General features: G+C 60.6%; 1 protein-coding gene across 2 annotated transcripts in view; it reads left to right on the forward strand.

The window, feature by feature from the left end:
- Positions 1–17,887, forward strand: part of Col5a1 (collagen type V alpha 1 chain) — a 137,726-nt gene that overhangs the window by 86,659 nt on the left and 33,180 nt on the right. For both annotated transcript variants that reach the window (XM_026395386.2, XM_026395387.2), the window contains exons 25-37: positions 65–118; positions 2,393–2,437; positions 2,921–2,974; positions 3,573–3,617; positions 5,773–5,826; positions 7,803–7,910; positions 8,618–8,671; positions 9,398–9,451; positions 13,699–13,743; positions 13,874–13,927; positions 14,833–14,877; positions 15,251–15,304; positions 16,116–16,169. In XM_026395386.2, the coding sequence (XP_026251171.1) occupies positions 65–118; positions 2,393–2,437; positions 2,921–2,974; positions 3,573–3,617; positions 5,773–5,826; positions 7,803–7,910; positions 8,618–8,671; positions 9,398–9,451; positions 13,699–13,743; positions 13,874–13,927; positions 14,833–14,877; positions 15,251–15,304; positions 16,116–16,169 (720 nt within the window). The remainder of the gene's footprint in view (positions 1–64; positions 119–2,392; positions 2,438–2,920; positions 2,975–3,572; positions 3,618–5,772; positions 5,827–7,802; positions 7,911–8,617; positions 8,672–9,397; positions 9,452–13,698; positions 13,744–13,873; positions 13,928–14,832; positions 14,878–15,250; positions 15,305–16,115; positions 16,170–17,887) is intronic.

The following is a 17,887-nucleotide window of genomic DNA, read 5'->3' on the forward strand; positions in this document are numbered from 1 at the left end:
GGGCTGGGCAAGCCTAGGGGTGAGGTAAACCAAGGCGTGTCCCCACAGACTCTGTTTCTTCTAGGGTCCCCTGGGTAAACCAGGCCTCCCAGGAATGCCGGGCGCTGACGGACCCCCGGTGAGTAGCCTGCCCACGCTGCCCCACCGGGGCTTGGGGGCTGGGCAGCTAGGCTCTGGGAACGACACGGGGGCCCTCGCCTGCCTTCCGTGGGGATGGAGGTTGGTCCCGTTCAGTCTCGAGCTTGATTGCTCAGAACTGCTGGGTTGGACACGCTCTTCAACCTGCTCCTGTGGAAGGGTGGTGGCTGCACCGGTGGCAGTGTCAGCTCCTCACTGGGGTGTGCCGCTTAGTCACCCTGAGTCTGGGACTGTAAAGAGGGCTGGCTGGAGCGACCCCAGCCGCGTGCACATGGTGTGTACGCTCTGGTCCGAGCACAGGGTGGGAGGGCGGTGCACCAGGGTCTAGCAACGTGTGAGCCCAGCATGGAGCCTGTCCGACACTGAGGGCAAGTCCCCGTGTGGCCACGTTGTGGGGAGGGGAGCTGGGGGAAGTGGGACCACTCAGAGGCCCTGTGTGCACGCGGTGTGCGCCACTCGAGTCCCTCCGTCCCTTCCTGTGAGATGTTGCTGCTGTGGGGTTGGTTTTCTTGTTTGATTTTTGTTTACCAGGGATTGAACCCAGGGCTCTTAACCCCGAGCCACACCCCCAGCCCTTTTTGTTTTATTTTGAGACAGGGTCTTACTGAGTTGCTGAGGCTGGCTTTGAACTCTTTTCTCCTGTCTTGGCCTCCAGGGTTATAGGCAGGTGCCACCGCACCCGGCTGGTCTGGGGGTTTTTAATAGTTTTCAGCTGATGCTGAAAGAGAGCATGTTTCAGAAAACAAGATTAGCTGAATTAATTATTTAAGACCATGTATTTTATTGTTTTAATAACACCATTAAAAACTAAACAAAAAAGTTAAATATATCAACCATTAATTGGTTCCTGTTTACTACACATCTGTCTCTTTGCACTCCAGGGTTGAGGATCATTTAGTCCAGTGAATCTAAAAATCCCAAATTGTCCTTTTTTAATCTGAGCAACGAATTACAGTCACTCTGCTCCACATGGAGTTTTTTGAAAATATGTAGGGACTTGGCCATGCGGGAGTTCAGATACTATGAGATCCATCTTTACCAGGATGTCATTTGTGAACCCTTTAATTTATGTCTCTATCTAATTGCATTTTCTAAGGATAAAAATGGCATGTTATAAACGATTATAAACACAGCGGTGACATGGAGTCACCCTCCCGTCTCCCAGGGTCTCTCTGCGGGCCTGGGGCTGCTGTTGCCTTCTGAGCAGGCCAGGTGTGCTTCAGGCCCCTGCCACATGGGACGGGGATGGCCAGCCCATGCCCTGCAGGGAGGGTGCCCCTCCCAGATGCATCTGTTTGGGTCTCAGCCTGGTCCCTGCAGCAAAACCTCCACAGAGCGGGGAGAGAGGGCTTTGGACCGTTCCCCTGGAACCTACAGGTGCCCACCACCCTGAGCTCTCCAAGCCAGCGGTGGTGCTTTAAAATAACACACAGGGCTGGACACTTGGGTGTGGTGTGCTCACAGTCGGGACCACAGGTGGACGGGAAGGCCCTGGTGGCCCCAGAAGCAGCCTCTCCTGGGTGCACAGAGCGGGGAGATTTGAAAGAGCCTTCCTACAGCAGCACCCGGCTGCCACCCGCCAGGGGCCCGTTCTGCTGGGTCTTTGCTTTCCTCTTGGCTGGAGAGTTCTGGTTTTGAAGACAGGGAGATCGATGTTAAACGGTGAAGAAGCAGGAAGCATGTGGAGGCTCTTGCAGCACCCAGGTGCCAGTGTTCAAGCCGCTCTCAGGCCACGGGGGAGCGGCAGGTGCACTGGGTCCCTGAGACAGTATGGAGCCAGTAAAAATCCACTTTAGCTGAACCCAGCAACTCGAGGAAGGCGCATGACCCGCTCACTTAGTCAGACCCAGTGTGCGTGCAGAGAAAATGGATGAGAGCTCCTGTCACACAGTCAGTGGCTGTGGCTGCAGAAGTCATGAGGGGCCTCATCCCTTCCCACCCGCCTAATTGTCTACAGTGAATGTATATTACTTTTTAATCAAAAAAAAAAATATCAAGTGCAAATAATGGGAGCTAGATTATTTCGCATCATGGAAGCAGGGCTCCTTGGGGTGTTGGGCGAAGGCCCGTGCCGGAGGCCCAGCGCCCACCATTTGTTCTACCTCCTGCCTGCCCTGCCACCGTGACTGGTTTTCCTGGGGAGGGAGGAGCTGGGGCACTGTGACCCTCACTGCCACCTCTTAGGAATGCAGCAGAGGATGGGATACCCGAGGGAGGTGGCACTGACTAATGAAGGATTCCTCCTTTGTGACAGGGCCACCCTGGCAAAGAAGGCCCTCCTGGAGAGAAAGGAGGCCAGGTGGGTACCGGCCATGGCCGCTGATGGCTGTGCAGGTCCTGGGCTAGGGTGGGGAGGCAGGGGTACCTCCCGAGAGCCCTGGATGCTCATCAGCAAGCCCTCTGGCTGCTGAGGGACGTCCCTTTGTGGAGAGCCAGCCTGTCCTCCCATGGGAAGCGGCCACTTTACCCACGGCCTCTTGGGGGGGGTGCATGTCTTTGGTGGCAGCTCTGTCCTTCCAGGCACCCGTATTGCCTCAGCCCGTCTTGCTCCAGGACCTTCCCTCACTCCCAGACTGTTTTTGGGAGGCGGGGTGTCCCCTCTCATCATGTGACACTACCCGCTGCCTTTGACATTAGGGCAGGGGCCGCTGTGTCCCCTCAGGCCTCTGTGGGGCCTGATGCTGGTGGAAGCCGGGTCCTGTCTCTCACTGAGGGACCTGGAGTTGGCTGCAGTTTCCCAGGTGCCTAAAGGGAGTTGACGGCTTTTTTCCTTTGGTTTTAGGGCCCACCTGGCCCCCAGGGTCCCCTCGGCTACCCAGGTCCTCGAGGAGTCAAGGTGAGAGGAATCTACGGAGCCCCGTCTTCCTGGAGGCCAGGGTTGGGGGAGGGCACGGCTGGCTGACTCTGGGGAGCTCTTCTGCAGCTAAGCCTCCCTCCTGCCTGGCCCCAGAGTAGCCTGGTGCACCATCAGGTGGGACGCTGTGGGTCGACAGTACCCGGAAGGGCAGATTCGGGGCAGGGCACAATCTCCAGTCAGCCTAGGCACTGCCATCGGTGGGACAGGAGAGTGTCCTTTGGTCCTGTGTGCCGTGCTCTGAGCCCAGCGGCTCTCAGACTTCGCAGGCCTCAGAGCCTGGGGTGTCTCCACAGGGAAGCCGCTTGCATGTTTGAAGGGTGAGAATGGAAGTCTGCCCCCCTCCACAGCAGTGGGCACAACAGAGCCCTTGACAGACAGACGTGCAGACGGCCACTTGCTCACTCGTGTTTCCACCCGGAAAATGCCTGCAACCTCGTTAGGCAGGGCGCAGAGCCCCCGCAACATGGACAGCACGGTCCCACTGGCCCGCCAGCACTGGCCGGGTCTGCTTGGCGCCGTGTGGTTTAATCAGCAGAGGCTTGGGTTCATGCGCTCTCTTCTTTTTCTACCTGGGCAGGGGGCAGATGGCATCCGTGGTCTGAAGGGCACCAAAGGTGAGAAGGTGAGTATCTGCTCCTTCCAGCCGAGAGCCTAGCCTGGCCGGAACAGGATCCGCTGGGTGGCCCCACACCAGCATGTCAGCACGGCCAGCGGAGGAGGTGTGGCTTCTGAGTGTCCAGGGCAGCTGAGGCCACTCTGCAGGGAAGTGCACGTGCACCAGGGGAATGAATAGTTGAGGGCAGGCCTGGGGTCCCCTGGGTGCATCCTGGAGGGCCCCGTGCCTCTGGTTCACGCCTCTGCCCACGGGCTTGGTAGTTAGGGTTCTTCCCGGGCAGCCCCCACAGCTGCAGAGGTGCGCACTCCTGAAGCTGAGCTGGGCCAGGCGGGAGTGGGCTGGCGCTCGGGTCCCCAGGCTCGGAGGGCGCTGCCAGCCCACAGCCCTGGGCACGCACACACACGCCCACACGTGCGATAGCACGCCCAGCGTGAGTTAGCACAGAGCCCCCGCTCAGCACGCTGCTCTGTCCCGTGTCATGGGTCAGATTGGGCACGGGTCTGATGGCATCATTCTGGTTAGTAAACATCTGAGACGGGCCACTGTACGTGCTGGCCGGGGTCAGTGCTCAGGGACCAGCAGTGGTAATGTCCTCGGCCACATGCAGTGGTGGGCTCACCACATCTGTCCTCTCAGTTCTGGACCAGGCCCAGAGCCACCTTCCAGGCCTGTCCCATGGGTGGGCTCCAGGGCTGCGTGGCCCTGGCCCCTCCCATCATGGCCACCTGTTCTCTGGTGTCCTCCTTAGAGGTTTTCCACAGGGACTTTGCCTCCCTTGCGGGTAGCCAGTGAGGCTTCCCAGGGGCTCGGACCTGGGGCTGGAGGGCGGGGAGGCTGTGGGCAGGAGCTCAGGTGGCCTCTTCTCTCTCTGGGACAGTGCTCATGCCCCGCTGCTCCTTGCTGGGCCCCTAGGGGACCTGCCAGGTCACTCACTTTGGCACATCAAGGGCTGCCACTGGACCTGAAGTGACAGGGCAGTGGAACCACCGTGGCCCCACCCAGCCTGTGCTCTCAGTGGGCTGTCCTCAAGGAGGACAGGCAAGGCCCGCACAGGCCCAGCTCCTTCCAGAACACACCTGGGCCAAGGCAGGACCCCCTGGTTCCAGGGGATTGGGGGCTGCTGAGCAGTTTGGCCCAGGATGGTGCCTGCAGACACCCAGGGCCTTAGGGACAGGCACAGCCCCAGCAGGGTTCTTGTCACAGCCCAGGTCTCAGAATCCCCATCCTCCCTGGTCCCTGGTTCCTAGGGTGGCTCTGTTGTTTTGAAGGTGGCCTCCTGGAGTCCCAGCTTTGTCCGACCAGCAACAGAGATGCTTGGGAGGACGTGACTGAGTCACGTGGAGGCAGCCATCTTGCCAGGACAGTCCCTGGGCTGTCCTTAGGGGTGCGGGAAGGGGTGGGAGGGGACGTGGGGGACTGTGGCCCTGGCACTCCAGCCGACTCCGTGGCCACAGCTGGCCAGCCGTGGGCACTGTGTGAACACTGGATGGGCGCCTCGGGGCCCGCCGGGTGGGAAGTGGGCCAGTCTCCAGGCGGCGAGGCCGACCCTCAGGCTCCCCGTTTGCTCCTCTTGGATGGAGGCCCGGCTCCCTCCCTGGTGCCAAGCGCAGCTTCTGTGGAGGGCGGGGGCTTTCTCCTTTCTCTGTGGTCTCCTGGGGGGACGTCAGACCAGGGTCTTGAAGGGACAGGAGGTCGCTCACCCTTGACACCTTCCCTGAGGGTCCCCAAGTCCACAAGTGGCACAGCCCATGTAAAAGCCAGGGTTACCTTCTTCTCGGCTTCTGGTGACGCTGGTTTTTTATTTGCCATGCCGCCAGAGCAGCCCAAGTCCCCTCCTCAAGTGTCCGCCCACTCACCTGCTCCCGGCCTTCAGTGCTGAGAGGACACAAAGCTGCTCTGAGAAACAATGCCCGTGCTGGGGCTCGCTCAGCACAGCACGGGCAAACCAGGTCGCTGACCACCAGGTCGCAGACCACCAGGCCGCAGCCTCAGCTGCCGGGCACTGAGCCCGCGAGTTAGCAGGAGCACACTTCACAAGGCCGAGCACAGGGCCCCCGTCCAGGCTCCTGCCACAGGTCTCCGTGCCAGTGTGGGGGTGGGGAAGCAGTGCCAGGGAGCGGGGGCTTGGCTCTGGGTTAAGGCCGACTCTCGTCCCCTCCAGGGTGAAGATGGCTTCCCTGGATTTAAAGGCGACATGGGCATCAAGGGTGACCGGGTAAGTGTCCAGCTAGGGAAAGGCAGAGTGGCACAGGGTCCTGGGGAGGGGTGCGGGGTGTTTGTGGCTGTGGAGTGTCTTCTCAGAATGGAGGTGCCACCTCTGTGGGGACTCCTGGTCCTGAGCCCGGGTGGTCTGAGCCCTGGAGCCGGGCTCTCTGCAGTCCTGCTCACCTTGCCCTCAGTTTCAGCTTGGAGGCTGGAGTGCTGTCCCTGTATGACCCTGGGGACAGGATGGCTGTGGGCTACCCCTCTGCCCTGGGTCCCACACAGGTGGGTCCACCGGGACTTGTTACTTCCTGGCTGATCAGGTGGTTATGGAGCAATTTGCGACTGCAGGCGGCGAGATGGGTGGCCAGGGAGAGGAGAGCGAGGTTGTGGGAATGAAGCAGTCAGCAGAGTACCTCCCCAGGCCACAGCCAGTCACCAGCAGGGCCACACCCTGCTCAGCCCTTAGAGCTCCCGGTGTGGCCCTGGTGTTGGACAGTCTGGTGCTGGCCCTGCGGGAGAAGCCCCAACAACCTGGCTGGTTCTCTGTGACCCAGCACTGGGGGAAGGTGTGCTGGAGAGCAGGGCTCGCAGGTGACAGGCACCGGGCCGAACGCCAGCTGTGCTGTCACATAAGCAAGGAGAGGGTGTAGGAGTGACCCAGAGAGGGTTTCCAGGTAGTGGCCGCTGCCTGGTGGCTTCCCAACAACTCCAGGCTGAGTCGGAGCCCAGGCAGAGGGATGAGCTGCCTGTGCTCAGGGGCCACACACACTGGGCTGACCTCGTCACTGACGTGGCCTGTCATCTGCTGCTGTGATTATCCTCCAAAGCAGGGCCCGAGGGTGCCTCATAGAACATGCCAGAACCAGAGGCCCTGGGTACTTGGCACCTTGTCCCACCTAGCAGGCAAGTGCCAGCAGCGATAGCCCGTCACTGGAGGGAGAGCAGGAGGGCTGTCTCAGTGACGTCCTGGCTGCACCGCTGTGGGCGGCCGGCGCTGCAGACCGTGCCACCGAGTGGAGGGCCAGCCCTCCTCACCCCTGCCCTCCGATGACTCAGCTCACAGGCTTGGGGTCCAGGTGACAGGGCACAGCTTTAAATACAGATGATTTCCCCCATCTCAGCTACAGCCAGATGAGGGTGGGAGGGGCTGCAGGGCATACCCCTCTGGGGCAGCTGGCGCCATCACACTTCCCAGAGCAGGTGTGCCATCGCGCCCAGAGGAGGACAGAGGAAGGCCCCTGGGCTCCCGTTCTCCCACAGACCAATGAGGCAGCTGTTGGTCTCCGTCCCTGCAGTGCACATTTTTGGTGTGGGCTCTCCAGCTGTTCTGCAGCTGCTCTTGGAAGCAGTTGGTCAGGGGGACTCACCACCTGACCACCTGCTTGGGCAGGTCCTGTCCACTCTGCCACTGAGCACCGGGACAGCTGTTCAGAGCCAGAGTGGTGCTGCCCTCGGCCTCAGCAGGCTGCTGGGCCCCTCCTCAGTCTCCACCTGTCACCTGGGGTGTTGAATAGGGCAGAATGAAGCCCACTGTCCCCAGCATGTGCTCTGGGGGTCTCCTCTGTCCTGGTTTTGCCCAGGTAGCTGCCCAGTTGGAGGCTGCCCGTCTCCAAGGCTGCTGGGGTTTCAGAAGAAGGCGGGTTCCATCCACCCGCTGCATTTACGGAGGTAGCTGTTCAGCGCCTCCATTGTTAACAGGTTATTTCAGCCAAGAGGCCCTTGACGTGGGCGAGGTAATTGGGAAGAGCAGGCCCTTGAGCATGTAGCGGGCACGCTCGGTGCAGAGGGGCAGCACACCCTCTAGCAGCGCCCGTGATTGGCCACATGATGGGCTCTGGAGCAGGCCCTCTGCTCAAGTGAGGCCAAGAGGCCAAGTGGCTCTCATCACAAGAGGCCTCCATCCAGCCTCATGCCCGGGACCGTGGCTGCAGTCCTCAGCCTGGCGGAGACTGTAGGATCCCCCTCACGTCCTCTGTTTGATTGCAGGGGGAGATCGGCCCACCTGGACCCAGGGGAGAAGATGGCCCTGAAGGCCCGAAGGGTCGTGGAGGTCCCAATGGTGATCCCGGTCCCCTGGGGCCCACTGGGGAGAAGGTTTGTGACACTGGGTGGTGGGCCATGCCTGGGAGGGACTGAGCTCCACTGAGGCTCTAGAGAGGCCCCTGCTGATGACCCTGGCCCCCGGGCCCCCAGTAATCCTGCCCCATGGCCATGCACATTGACTGACGGGTCATGTGTTGTCCTGCATCTGACCCTTCTGCCCCCCTCGGAGGAGGCTCTTCCCCAGGCACCCGCAAGCTGGGCTCTGAGCTCCCCCACCAGATAGAGAGTTTCCATCCTTGAGTTCCTGCCTCCCACTGAGGGTATCCGCACGTCCCCGCCACGGCAGGAAGGCGCAGCCCTCGATGGCGGCCATTCTGCAGCCTGCCCTGTGCAGCTGCGGGAGGAGCCACCCTGTCCCACCTCGTCCCCTCTAATTAGAAGGAATGGGAGTACAAGTGTCTAAAACTTCCCACCTGACCGCGCATGGCCACAGGAGGCTGAGCCACAGAGGGAGGAAGTTCTTGCCCGGGAGCACTCCTCCCTTGGGCCTCTGCTCTTCCGTCAGTGCAGGGACCGTGGGCGCTGTTGCATCCCATGGGTGCTTAGAGGTTCCGCCCCAGAGGACAGCAGGGACTCTGTGGTGACGGTGTCTTTGGATGCTGCCTCCCGCCCCAGCCCGTTGGCTGCCTCTTGGTGCAGAGGAGAGAGCCGAGGACGGCGGTTCTCACCGCGGTGTGCTTCTTCTTTCTTTTCCCCAGGGAAAGCTCGGAGTCCCCGGATTGCCAGGGTACCCAGGAAGGCAGGGGCCAAAGGTACTTTGAACCGTGCTAGGTGTCTCGGCAGGTGTGAGGCTGCCCTGCCCTACCCGGCATTCCATCATCTGTTCCTTGACCTGGTGGCTTCTGTGGCCCCAGGCTGGTGGTACTGTCCCTGGGGCTCTTGTCTATTAGCAGTTTGTGTTGATCTGGCCAAGTTCCAATGAGGAGCCTGGCCACCAGTTAAGCCTTCCAGAGAGGGGCAGAACCTAGCCTGGCCTTGGGCAGCTGGGCCCTGGTGGCCCGCTGTGGCCTTCGCCCATTGGCTTGTCCACAGCCAGAGCTCCTGGAATAGTAGACCCCCACCTCACTTGGAGGCTTGGCAGAGTTCACTCCTGGGGTTGGTGCTGCGGCTCCCTGAGGCTCTGTCCAGGTGCCTTTCTGCCGCTGGGTGCCATGTTCCAGATGGAGGCTCCTTCTGCAGCCTCGGGGTGGGCAGGAGGGTGGGGAGCGGGCCTGTTGAGACTCAGTCCCAGGGCTTTGCTCTGGAGTCCGTGAGATGCTCAGGAAATGTTGAGCTGATGAGCAGATGGGTGCCAAGCAGGCAGGGAGGTGGGTGGCGGTGCGTGGATGGTGGATGGGCATCGTGCAGAGTGGCCATCCTGCGGGCAGGTGGGCAGGTGCACCGGTGGGTGGGTGGAGCTGAAGTCACCCATTGTGGGTGCAGCATAGCACCCCCTCCTGGCCCAGCTCTCCTGCTTCCTCCTCATCTCTCTCTTTCAGGGTTCTATTGGATTCCCTGGATTCCCTGGTGCCAATGGAGAGAAGGGCGGCAGGGTAAGGACGGCCCTGGACGGGCAGCTGCTCTTTTTGCCTTGCTGTGTGGTGGTTGCCCAGTGGCTGCCTGCTTCTCCCCATCCTGTCCCCAAACCACTTCCCAGACGGCTGTTCTTGAGCCCCGGGCCACTCTCAGTGCTGAGGACTCTTGCAGATGCTGGGGTGACGGCTCGATAGGCAGGGGCAGAGACAGGAGCAGAGAGAGTGCCGATGCCCGCGGCAGCCCCAGCTCCCTCTTCCTGCCAGCTTTAAGGGCAGGGTGCTCACCAGCTCCTGGCTAGGCTGGGACCAGGTTGCAGTGCGAATCTCCAGGTGCCTTGTTCCCTGGCGCCCAGGTGCCGAGACGTCCTGCTGTGGTTGGCTAACAAAGGCCTTGTGGAGACTGGGCTAAGGAGCCATGTCCCCAGCCTTAGGTGGAGCCCCCACTGGCCCAGCCTTCTTGGCAGGAGCCGCTCTGGATGCTCCTTGGTGGAGCCACGGTGCCTGGGCATCACCCGTCAGGAAGGCAGGAGCCACCTGGTTATCTTGGCCCTTGGACTCTGAGCTGCGTGGTCCACGGGCATGCCGAGGACAGAGCAGCCACCTGTGGGGCGTCCACAGAGCAGGCTCCTCCAGCTCTGCTGCCACCCAGCTGTCCCAGTGCACAGAGCTGTGGGCTGTGGCTCCATCCATGTGTGGCTCCTGGAGAGTGGAGCAAATGTGTACCAGCGAAGGCCGAGGAAGACCAGGGCGGCTGAGCAGGTGACAGTGAACACGTGTGCTCTGCCACTCAGCCACAGGGAAATGTGAGCACCCTCCTGGGCAGGGCAGGGCTGGCACGGGGGGACAGCCTCTGTCCAGGCCTCGGCGGTCTGCAGACCTGCCTGCCGGCCCACCTGTCTGTCACCTCCTGTGTATCATCTACCTGTCTGTAGCACCTGTCACTCACCCGTCTGTCACCTGTCATCTGTTTATCGTCTGTCTTTGTACCTTCTTTCATCTACTGTCTACCTGTATTCTGTTTATCATCTGTTCGCCTGTCGTCTATCTTCCTCTCTGTCATCTGTTCACCTGTCTGTCACCTGCTGTCTGTGCATCTGCCATCTACTCACCTGTCTTCCCACCTGCCGTCTGTTTATCCCCCTGTCTGTCACCTGTCATCTTTCCTTCTAAGGACATCCTGACTGGTGTCTTTGGGGAAGGCTGTCCTCTGGAACACGTGGAGGTGCCATGGCGAACAGTGGCCTGGGTCTCCTAAATGTGGGAGGACACACTGGCATGGCAGGATGCAGACCCCCGTGCCAGGACCGTCCACGTGACACTGTAGTAATGAGAACCATAAGGAGAGGGCACGTGACCACCAGCTGCTGGTGTTGTGGTCTTACCACAGCCTTCCACGGAGGACACATGGGGCCAGCTGAGGCCGTGCCCCCCATAGCTCAGCCTCTCCCTCACTGACCCTGTGAGTTTGGCCGCTGGTCTGGGTACCCGCTGGCCCCCACTGGCCATGTCCATAGCATCAGCATCGTGGGCCACCAGACAAACTAGAAAGCCTGAGTCATGCCAAGACCTACCAGGCACCTCCAGGCACCGATGCCTGAGCCCAGGTGGGAGCCACTCGCAGCCTCTGTGTGGCATCTGGACGTCCAGCCCTGATCAGGGATGTTTTATCCACTGCTGCTCCAGCCCCGGGCACAGCTCATGACACAGACGTCAGGCCAAGAGGTGGAGGCCATCTGTTTCTTTGAGCGCTTTTGAGCACAGGGTAACTGTCTCCCTGGAGCTGGGTCCCTGCCACTTTGCCTTCCCATCATGCACCTCCTGTCTAGGACACAGAATGTAGCTGTCCCGCAGGAAACCTGCGGAGTCTTGCTGCAGAGAGAGGTCTGCAGTACTGGCCTTCTTTTTGACAGGTGGTGTGGGGGATGACAAAGATGGCAGGTACCTCGGCCCACTGGGTGGGGTGGCCTCCCCCGTGTTTGCAGGAGCTGGAGGCCAGCTGTCCTGGCAGGGGGGCCCGTGTTCTTTTGTTCAGCACTGAAGCCTCCCTTGGTGCTGGCTGGTTCAGAGCCTCAGTGACCTGAGCCGTCACAGCTCCGGGTCGTGCTCTGCCCTTGGCCTCTGGACCTCACGGTCACACCGGCTTCTCTCGGAGGAGGCAGTGTGTTCACTTTAACACGTTTATCAAGTCCTTGCTAGATGCAGACACTGCTGGGCACTGGGGACTTGGTGATCACACAAGATGTACCCCTGCTGCCCAGAGCAAAGCCCCCAAGGACCGGCACCCAGGGATGACCAGGGGCGATGAGGGTCAAGGATGCACTGGGTGCCCCAGTGCTCCAGAGTGCGATTCTGAGACCTGAGGGCCTTCGCAGTGGAGATGACACTCCTGCTCTGACCTGCAGGAGGGACGGAAGAGGGGCCAGTCAGGGCCGTGGGAGGTGGGAGGAGACAGAGGAAGCTGGTATGTGCTGGGCCCAGGCAGCCACTGGACACCCACTGCAGGGCCGGCCAGGTCCACGGGGAGGCTTTCCCAGGAAGCTCTGTCCCAGTGTGGGGAAGGGGCTGGGGAAGACACCAAAGGGCTGGAGTGGGAGCTGTGGGGGTGGTGTTGTCCCGGAGGCTCTTTTGCTCAGATATTCTGCTCGGTGGTGGCCTCTAGGTCAGGGCTGAGGTGCTGCACAGCCTGTGGCTTCTGTGTGTCTGCCTCTGACCCGAGAGCCTCCTGAATAGCTCTGTTCTGGCTTCTGCAGAGCTGGTGGCTGGCTTCCGTGGCCTTAGTGGGGGCGTGGTTAAACAGGAAGAGCATCAGGGACGTCAAGCTGGTTGCAGCCAGGCACAGAAGTCAGCAGAAGCAAAGCGATGCCCATCAATTGCCTGCCCCCACCAGGGGGTGGGGAGCAGCCTTTTGGACACCCCCTGCCACTGCAGGGCTTCTCCTGCCTGGGCTTGGTTCCTTGGATCCGGCAGAGATCGTCAGTAGGGCCACTTCTGGGACTGTCCGTTCCTTCCCAGCAAGAACAAGAGGACGTGCGCCCACAGGCAGCTTGTGAAGGAGACCCGGGGGTCACGTTGTGTTCAGTGGCTCCCCCCAGGACCAGAACCCTGGCTTGGGTGGGTTTACAGTGAGCGCTGGTGAGCCGGTGCTGCCTGAGTCCAGAGGAGCTGTGGCCGAGACCCGGGCCTCGGACACCGTTGGGTCAGGGAGCCACAGGTGCCGCGAGATTAAGGACGAGATCCAGGTCATGGCCTGCTGTTGGGTTGAGGGAGGGCAGGGGAGAGGCCTGACCGCGGAGGACAGCCCCCACGGCAGGGTGTGTTCGGGTGGATCGAGGACATCCACTCGGGACAGTGTTCATCATTGAAGACGCAGATGTTTCGCTAATTTTCATATGCAAATATTTATTTGAAGCCAGAGGACACAGCCATGGAATTAAAGCCCTGAAACCAGAGTGCACTGTTAAAAAGGAACATAATTAACTCATCTTCATAAATGGTCTCATTAAACGTGTTTCGAATGGGAGACTCGGAAGCAGTGCCGATGCCGGCAGCAGATGGATGGAAGGTGGGGAGAAGAAATGTGTCCCTTGGCCTCGGCAGCATGGCCCTGCCCTGGGCTCTGTCCTTAGGAGACCACGAGCGGAGCAGAGAGCAGGCCCCGGGAGGGACCCGACCCTGCCTGCGGCAGGATGCCTTGAGATCTTCGCTGCTGAGAAACAGATGCCCTGTGTTTGCATTCTGTGGTTTGGAAAATGCAAAACAGCAACAGGAAAAGGAGCCTGGATCCTGAGAGCAGCGACGGCTCCTGGATCTGTGATTTATGGGTTAAATTGCAAGTTTGCTCGTCGGCGGAGCCTGCTGAAAATTTAATGGCTAATATTCTTAACAGTAGCAAAAGTAAATTATGTATGAAAGGGACTGACTTCCTTCTCTCTTTTTGTAATAATGATCCCCCCCCCCCCACTGAGAGGGAAGGAGGAGGGAGGTGGGGAGCTTTGCGGAGAGGAAACAGGTAAGTAGTAAACATCCATCAGGCTGGACGGGAGCCAGCTCTCAGCGGGCACGTGCAGGGCGCAGGCGCTGGGTGATGCCCTCCTCCCTCGGGCAAGCCCCCATCCCAACTGTCCAAACCAAGACGGTCAGGTGGCTGGAGGCCGCGCCCTTCCTGGTCCTGCCGAGTCACTCAGTCCCTGGATACCGGGGAGGGTGGGCTCCTGAGCAGAGCTGGGTGTGCGCAGAGTGACTGACAGCCCCTTCTCTGCTTTTAGGGGACACCTGGAAAGCCTGGACCCCGGGGACAACGAGGCCCAACGGTAACCTCCCTGTGGCCTGAGGGCCATCCTGGAGAAACGGAGTGTGGGGCTGGGGCAGGGGACAAGGAAGGTGGCCTCTCTGGCTGTGGGCATCGGAGCTGACCTACCCCTCTTTTCTCCATCTGTCCAGGGTCCGAGGGGTGAAAGAGGCCCACGGGGCATCACGGGCAAGCCTGGCCCCAAGGTATGTCCTTGTCCCTCTCTGGTGACTACACGAACCCATGTTGCAAGGCTGAGGTGACAGAATACACATGGCAGCTGTCTGTGGCCTTTCCCTGACAAGGAGGGAAGCTTTCCTGGACCTGTGTTAGGAGGAGCTCCCTCCAGCAGCCTGGCTAAGTGGCTCAGGGGACGAGGTCCCTAGGCAGACAGAGATAGGACAGTCCCCACGTGTGGGGACTCAGGGCTCCCTGGAGGCCAGGCCCATCACAGACCCACCCAATTTTGGTGAGCAGGCCTTATTTCTTCTGTGGAAAAGGGGTCTGAGGCTGCAAAGAGACTTTTACTAGAAAGTTCTTTCTCGGTGGGTGGACACCGAGCCTCCTTGCCTAGGAGGCAACTCTGGCGTGACTCTGAAGACGAACCCAGCATGGCAAGCTGTCCTTGCCCTGTCCAGTAGGAACTCCAAAGGGGATTCCTGCTGAGATCAGCCTTCCAGGTGACAAGGGGCAGCACTGGCAGACCAGGAGGCCACGGGCCTTCCTTTATGCTGAGCCCTGGGTGCACCTCTTGCTCCACCATGAGAAGGATCCCCTCCTCAGGCAGCTGGTGCCCTGTGGGGTGGGGCCTGAGGCAGGTCCCTGTGTGCAGTCCTCAAGGGTGTTTTTCTTGGCTGAGTGGGACACTGTTTTGGAAAGGTCATAGCCCTGCAGATGTCAGCTGCCACTGCACGCACGGGGGACAGGCGAGCTGTGGGAGATGTTGGTCAGTGCCGAGCTGCTCTGCCCTCTGCTAAGGGCCAGGACACCCTGGAGCAGGGCAGGAGCCAGTGTGTGATGTGCATGTTCGGTGATGTCACTGGCCAGGGTCTCCATCCGAGCCCTCGTCATAGCCACGCCTCTCTCCCTCCCTTCCCGACTCCTTCCCAAGGGCAACTCTGGAGGTGATGGTCCGGCTGGCCCTCCTGGTGAGCGGGTAAGCTTCCTGCCCATGGCTGGGGAACCCCTCCGGGAAGGTAGCTACCCCAAGAGCCCCTGGCACCCCTGTCCAGGAGGGGAGGTGCCCTGACCCTGCTGGGGATGGGTGAGGCCTTCCGTTGCTCAGAGACTCAGCTCTGTTGGGGTCTTGAGGTCGTTGAGACAACAGGAAATGGGGTCCTGGGCCCCGTCTTGCCCCTAAGGGCCCTGGGACATGGCTTTGCGACTGGCCCCCTGGCATCCCTGGCTGGGCCTTCCACAGCGGGATAAATCGGGAGAAGGCTGCAGGAGCGGTGTGCTCAGAGTCCAGTGAAGGTGTGGGCTGCTGGGCGAGGACTTCTGTTTTCAAACTGGCCACTCTCTGTCCCCAGGGACCCAACGGACCTCAAGGACCCACGGGATTCCCTGGACCAAAGGGCCCTCCGGTAAGTAGAGCTCCCCACCTGGGCAGGCTTCCTGGGGCCCTTGTCTGTCCTTTAGGGCCTGTTGGGGGTAGGAAGACACCACCAGACCCTGGCCGGGTTGGCAGGAGGGTGACAAGCCCCTGGGCCAAGGCTACCAGTGGGTGGCCCCTGGCCACGCCCACCTCCCTGGAGAGCAGCATTATGGAGGCCTGTCGCCCAAATGCCAGCATGTTCTGTCTGGGGTCTGCGTTCTGAGGACACCAGCCTCAGGCTTAGGGCCACGCCCCTGCCCAGCCTCAGCTTGGCTGGGTCATCCTGGCGGACCCCGTTTGCAAGGGGGCTCACACAGGTTCTGTGGAGAAGACTCCAGCAGGGCTTTCTGGGGACCCCGGTTCGTCTTCCAGCTCGGTCAGTGTATTCCACCTCATCCCCCGGAACGTGAAAGGGCGTCCAGCAGCGGGGACGCTGCCTGGTGCTGGGGTGCTCAGGAAGGAGCTCCTCCAGCTGGACAGGCCTGGCTCCCAGGCCACCTGGCCAGCTGCCTGCTGGGCCTCCAGAAGTCGATGGGCCTTCCCTGCCCGTGTGCCCTCTGGGGACGGGAATAACTGCTTGTCCCTTGGGCTACAGTGAGGTGATGGGTAGGTGCCGCCATGGCACCTGGGACAGGCTTCTCTGAGGGGCTTATTTTCGGTGCCTTGGTGACTTGGACAGTGACCTTTCTCAGAGGAATCTCACGAGTGAGACCACGAAAGTGAAATGGAACTTTCCGTGGGCTTGTGTGGCCATAGGTCTCAGAATGGAATGAAACTTCCTTCCCCTCTCCTTTCTTCAGGGCCCTCCAGGCAAGGACGGGCTCCCTGGACACCCTGGACAGAGAGGCGAGACGGTGAGTGTGTGGGTGCTGGGTCAAGGCTGTTGCCTGGCCTCTGCAGGTGGGGAGTCCACGGCCCTGCCCGTGGGTACGGTACTACCCAGTGCAGGTGAGGGGACCTCGCTGGCTTGGGAAAACCAGCCAGCCTCCCATAGGTGTCCCGAGGGCCCGCCCTCTGACACTGACTTGGGGTCAGGCTGTGGGGACATGGTGCCCCGTGACACCTGAAACAGGTCCTGGCGTGTTGCTGGTCAGAGGCCACACTGCAGACCATCGGGGCCTGAGCAGAGGCTGATGGGCCTCTGGAGCCTTGTGTTACTTCCTGCTGCAAGACTTGAAGAGAAGGCGGCCGGCCTCGCAACTACCCCAGCCATGTTCACCTGGGGGGCACAGGGGTCGAGGGGACAGGGGTCGGGAAGATGCCTCCCGTCTCTAGACTGGCACCCACCTGGGTGGACGTTTGGCCACCCCTGGTTGCTCGGCTGTGTGCGCGATGGCGCCTCGCCCGTGGCTCGCTCTTCCCTGTTTCAGGCTGTGTCACCTTGGGTGACAGAGCTCACCATTTGCAGCTGGTAGAAAAAGCCTTAATCAGAAATGTGACCATTTCCTGGCCCCATCAGCCACCGGAGATCTGTCCCCATTCATTGGAGGCACATCCTGGCTCCCCTGTGACCTTGGCCACACCAGCGACCTCGGGGCTCCAGGCTTTGAGCAGCTGGAGGTCTGCCGTACCGATGGCTCCTTGTCTCTGTGCTGCGTGCCGTCCCTGTATGCCCACCTTGTCCAGCTTGGAGGACAGAGTGTGCAGAGGGGGCCTTTCCCACCAGGGAGAGCAGGGCACTCAGGGATGGGCAGCAAGGCCACATTGTCCTCTGCAACTTCCTTGTGCCTGGTGCTCTGGTGGTCCCTCCCCGCTGATGCTGGCCCCCGGGTGGCACGGGTCTTTGAATGCCACATCAGGTGTGTGCCTTTAAAGACAGGATCCCTTTTGTCTCTGGTGCCGCGCGATGAAACCTCTTTATCATACCTTGGCAGTGTCTGCGCTGCCATGCTGGCTGAGAAGTGGAGATGACTTTGCTTTTTTGTTTATCGAGAAAGATTAAAACATTTCCCCCGTGCTCTGCACATTTTCTTGAACGCCTTTCCAGGATATGAGGTAGAGGGTTGTGCACATTGTGTGCTTCTTCCTCCTCAGTCTTGTTTTGGAAAGAGCCTGCGAAACAGTTCAGCTGCTGCCTCTGCTGGGGAGGTGCTCTCCAGAGCTCCTCAGTGCCTGCCACCTCCTCAGATGCAGGGGTGCCCATCCCCGTGTCCCTCCTGGGCAGTCAGGTCTCCTGTGGGTTGGTCCAGATGCCCCTGAGCACAGTCCTTCCCGAAGGGTTGACTTTTTAATGAAAACAGTGGCCGTCACTGCTCCTGATTGGCCCGAAAGCCTACTTCTCAGCAGGGGGTTGGAGACAGATTCCATCCTGGTTGGCCATAGAGGGTCCCCCAAATGACTGGAGACCCAAAAGGACATCTTCCCTGCCTTTACCAATAACGTTGGCATCAGCAGCTTCACCAGGGCCGCTGCCTCCTTGGGCACTTCCCCCTCGACCTGTCCATCACCCCTTGTTTCTGACCTGGAAAGCGCAGGCTTCGGGCAGTGCTCTAGCCTTTGCCCGCAGCTGAGCTGTCCTTCCAGAAGAGAGTCCTCTGAGGACTCGTAGAGAACCTGAATGTGCCCTGTGCCC

The sequence above is a fragment of the Urocitellus parryii genome, chromosome 4 (genome assembly GCF_045843805.1).
Source record: "Urocitellus parryii isolate mUroPar1 chromosome 4, mUroPar1.hap1, whole genome shotgun sequence".
NCBI classification, from domain to species: Eukaryota; Metazoa; Chordata; class Mammalia; order Rodentia; family Sciuridae; genus Urocitellus; species Urocitellus parryii.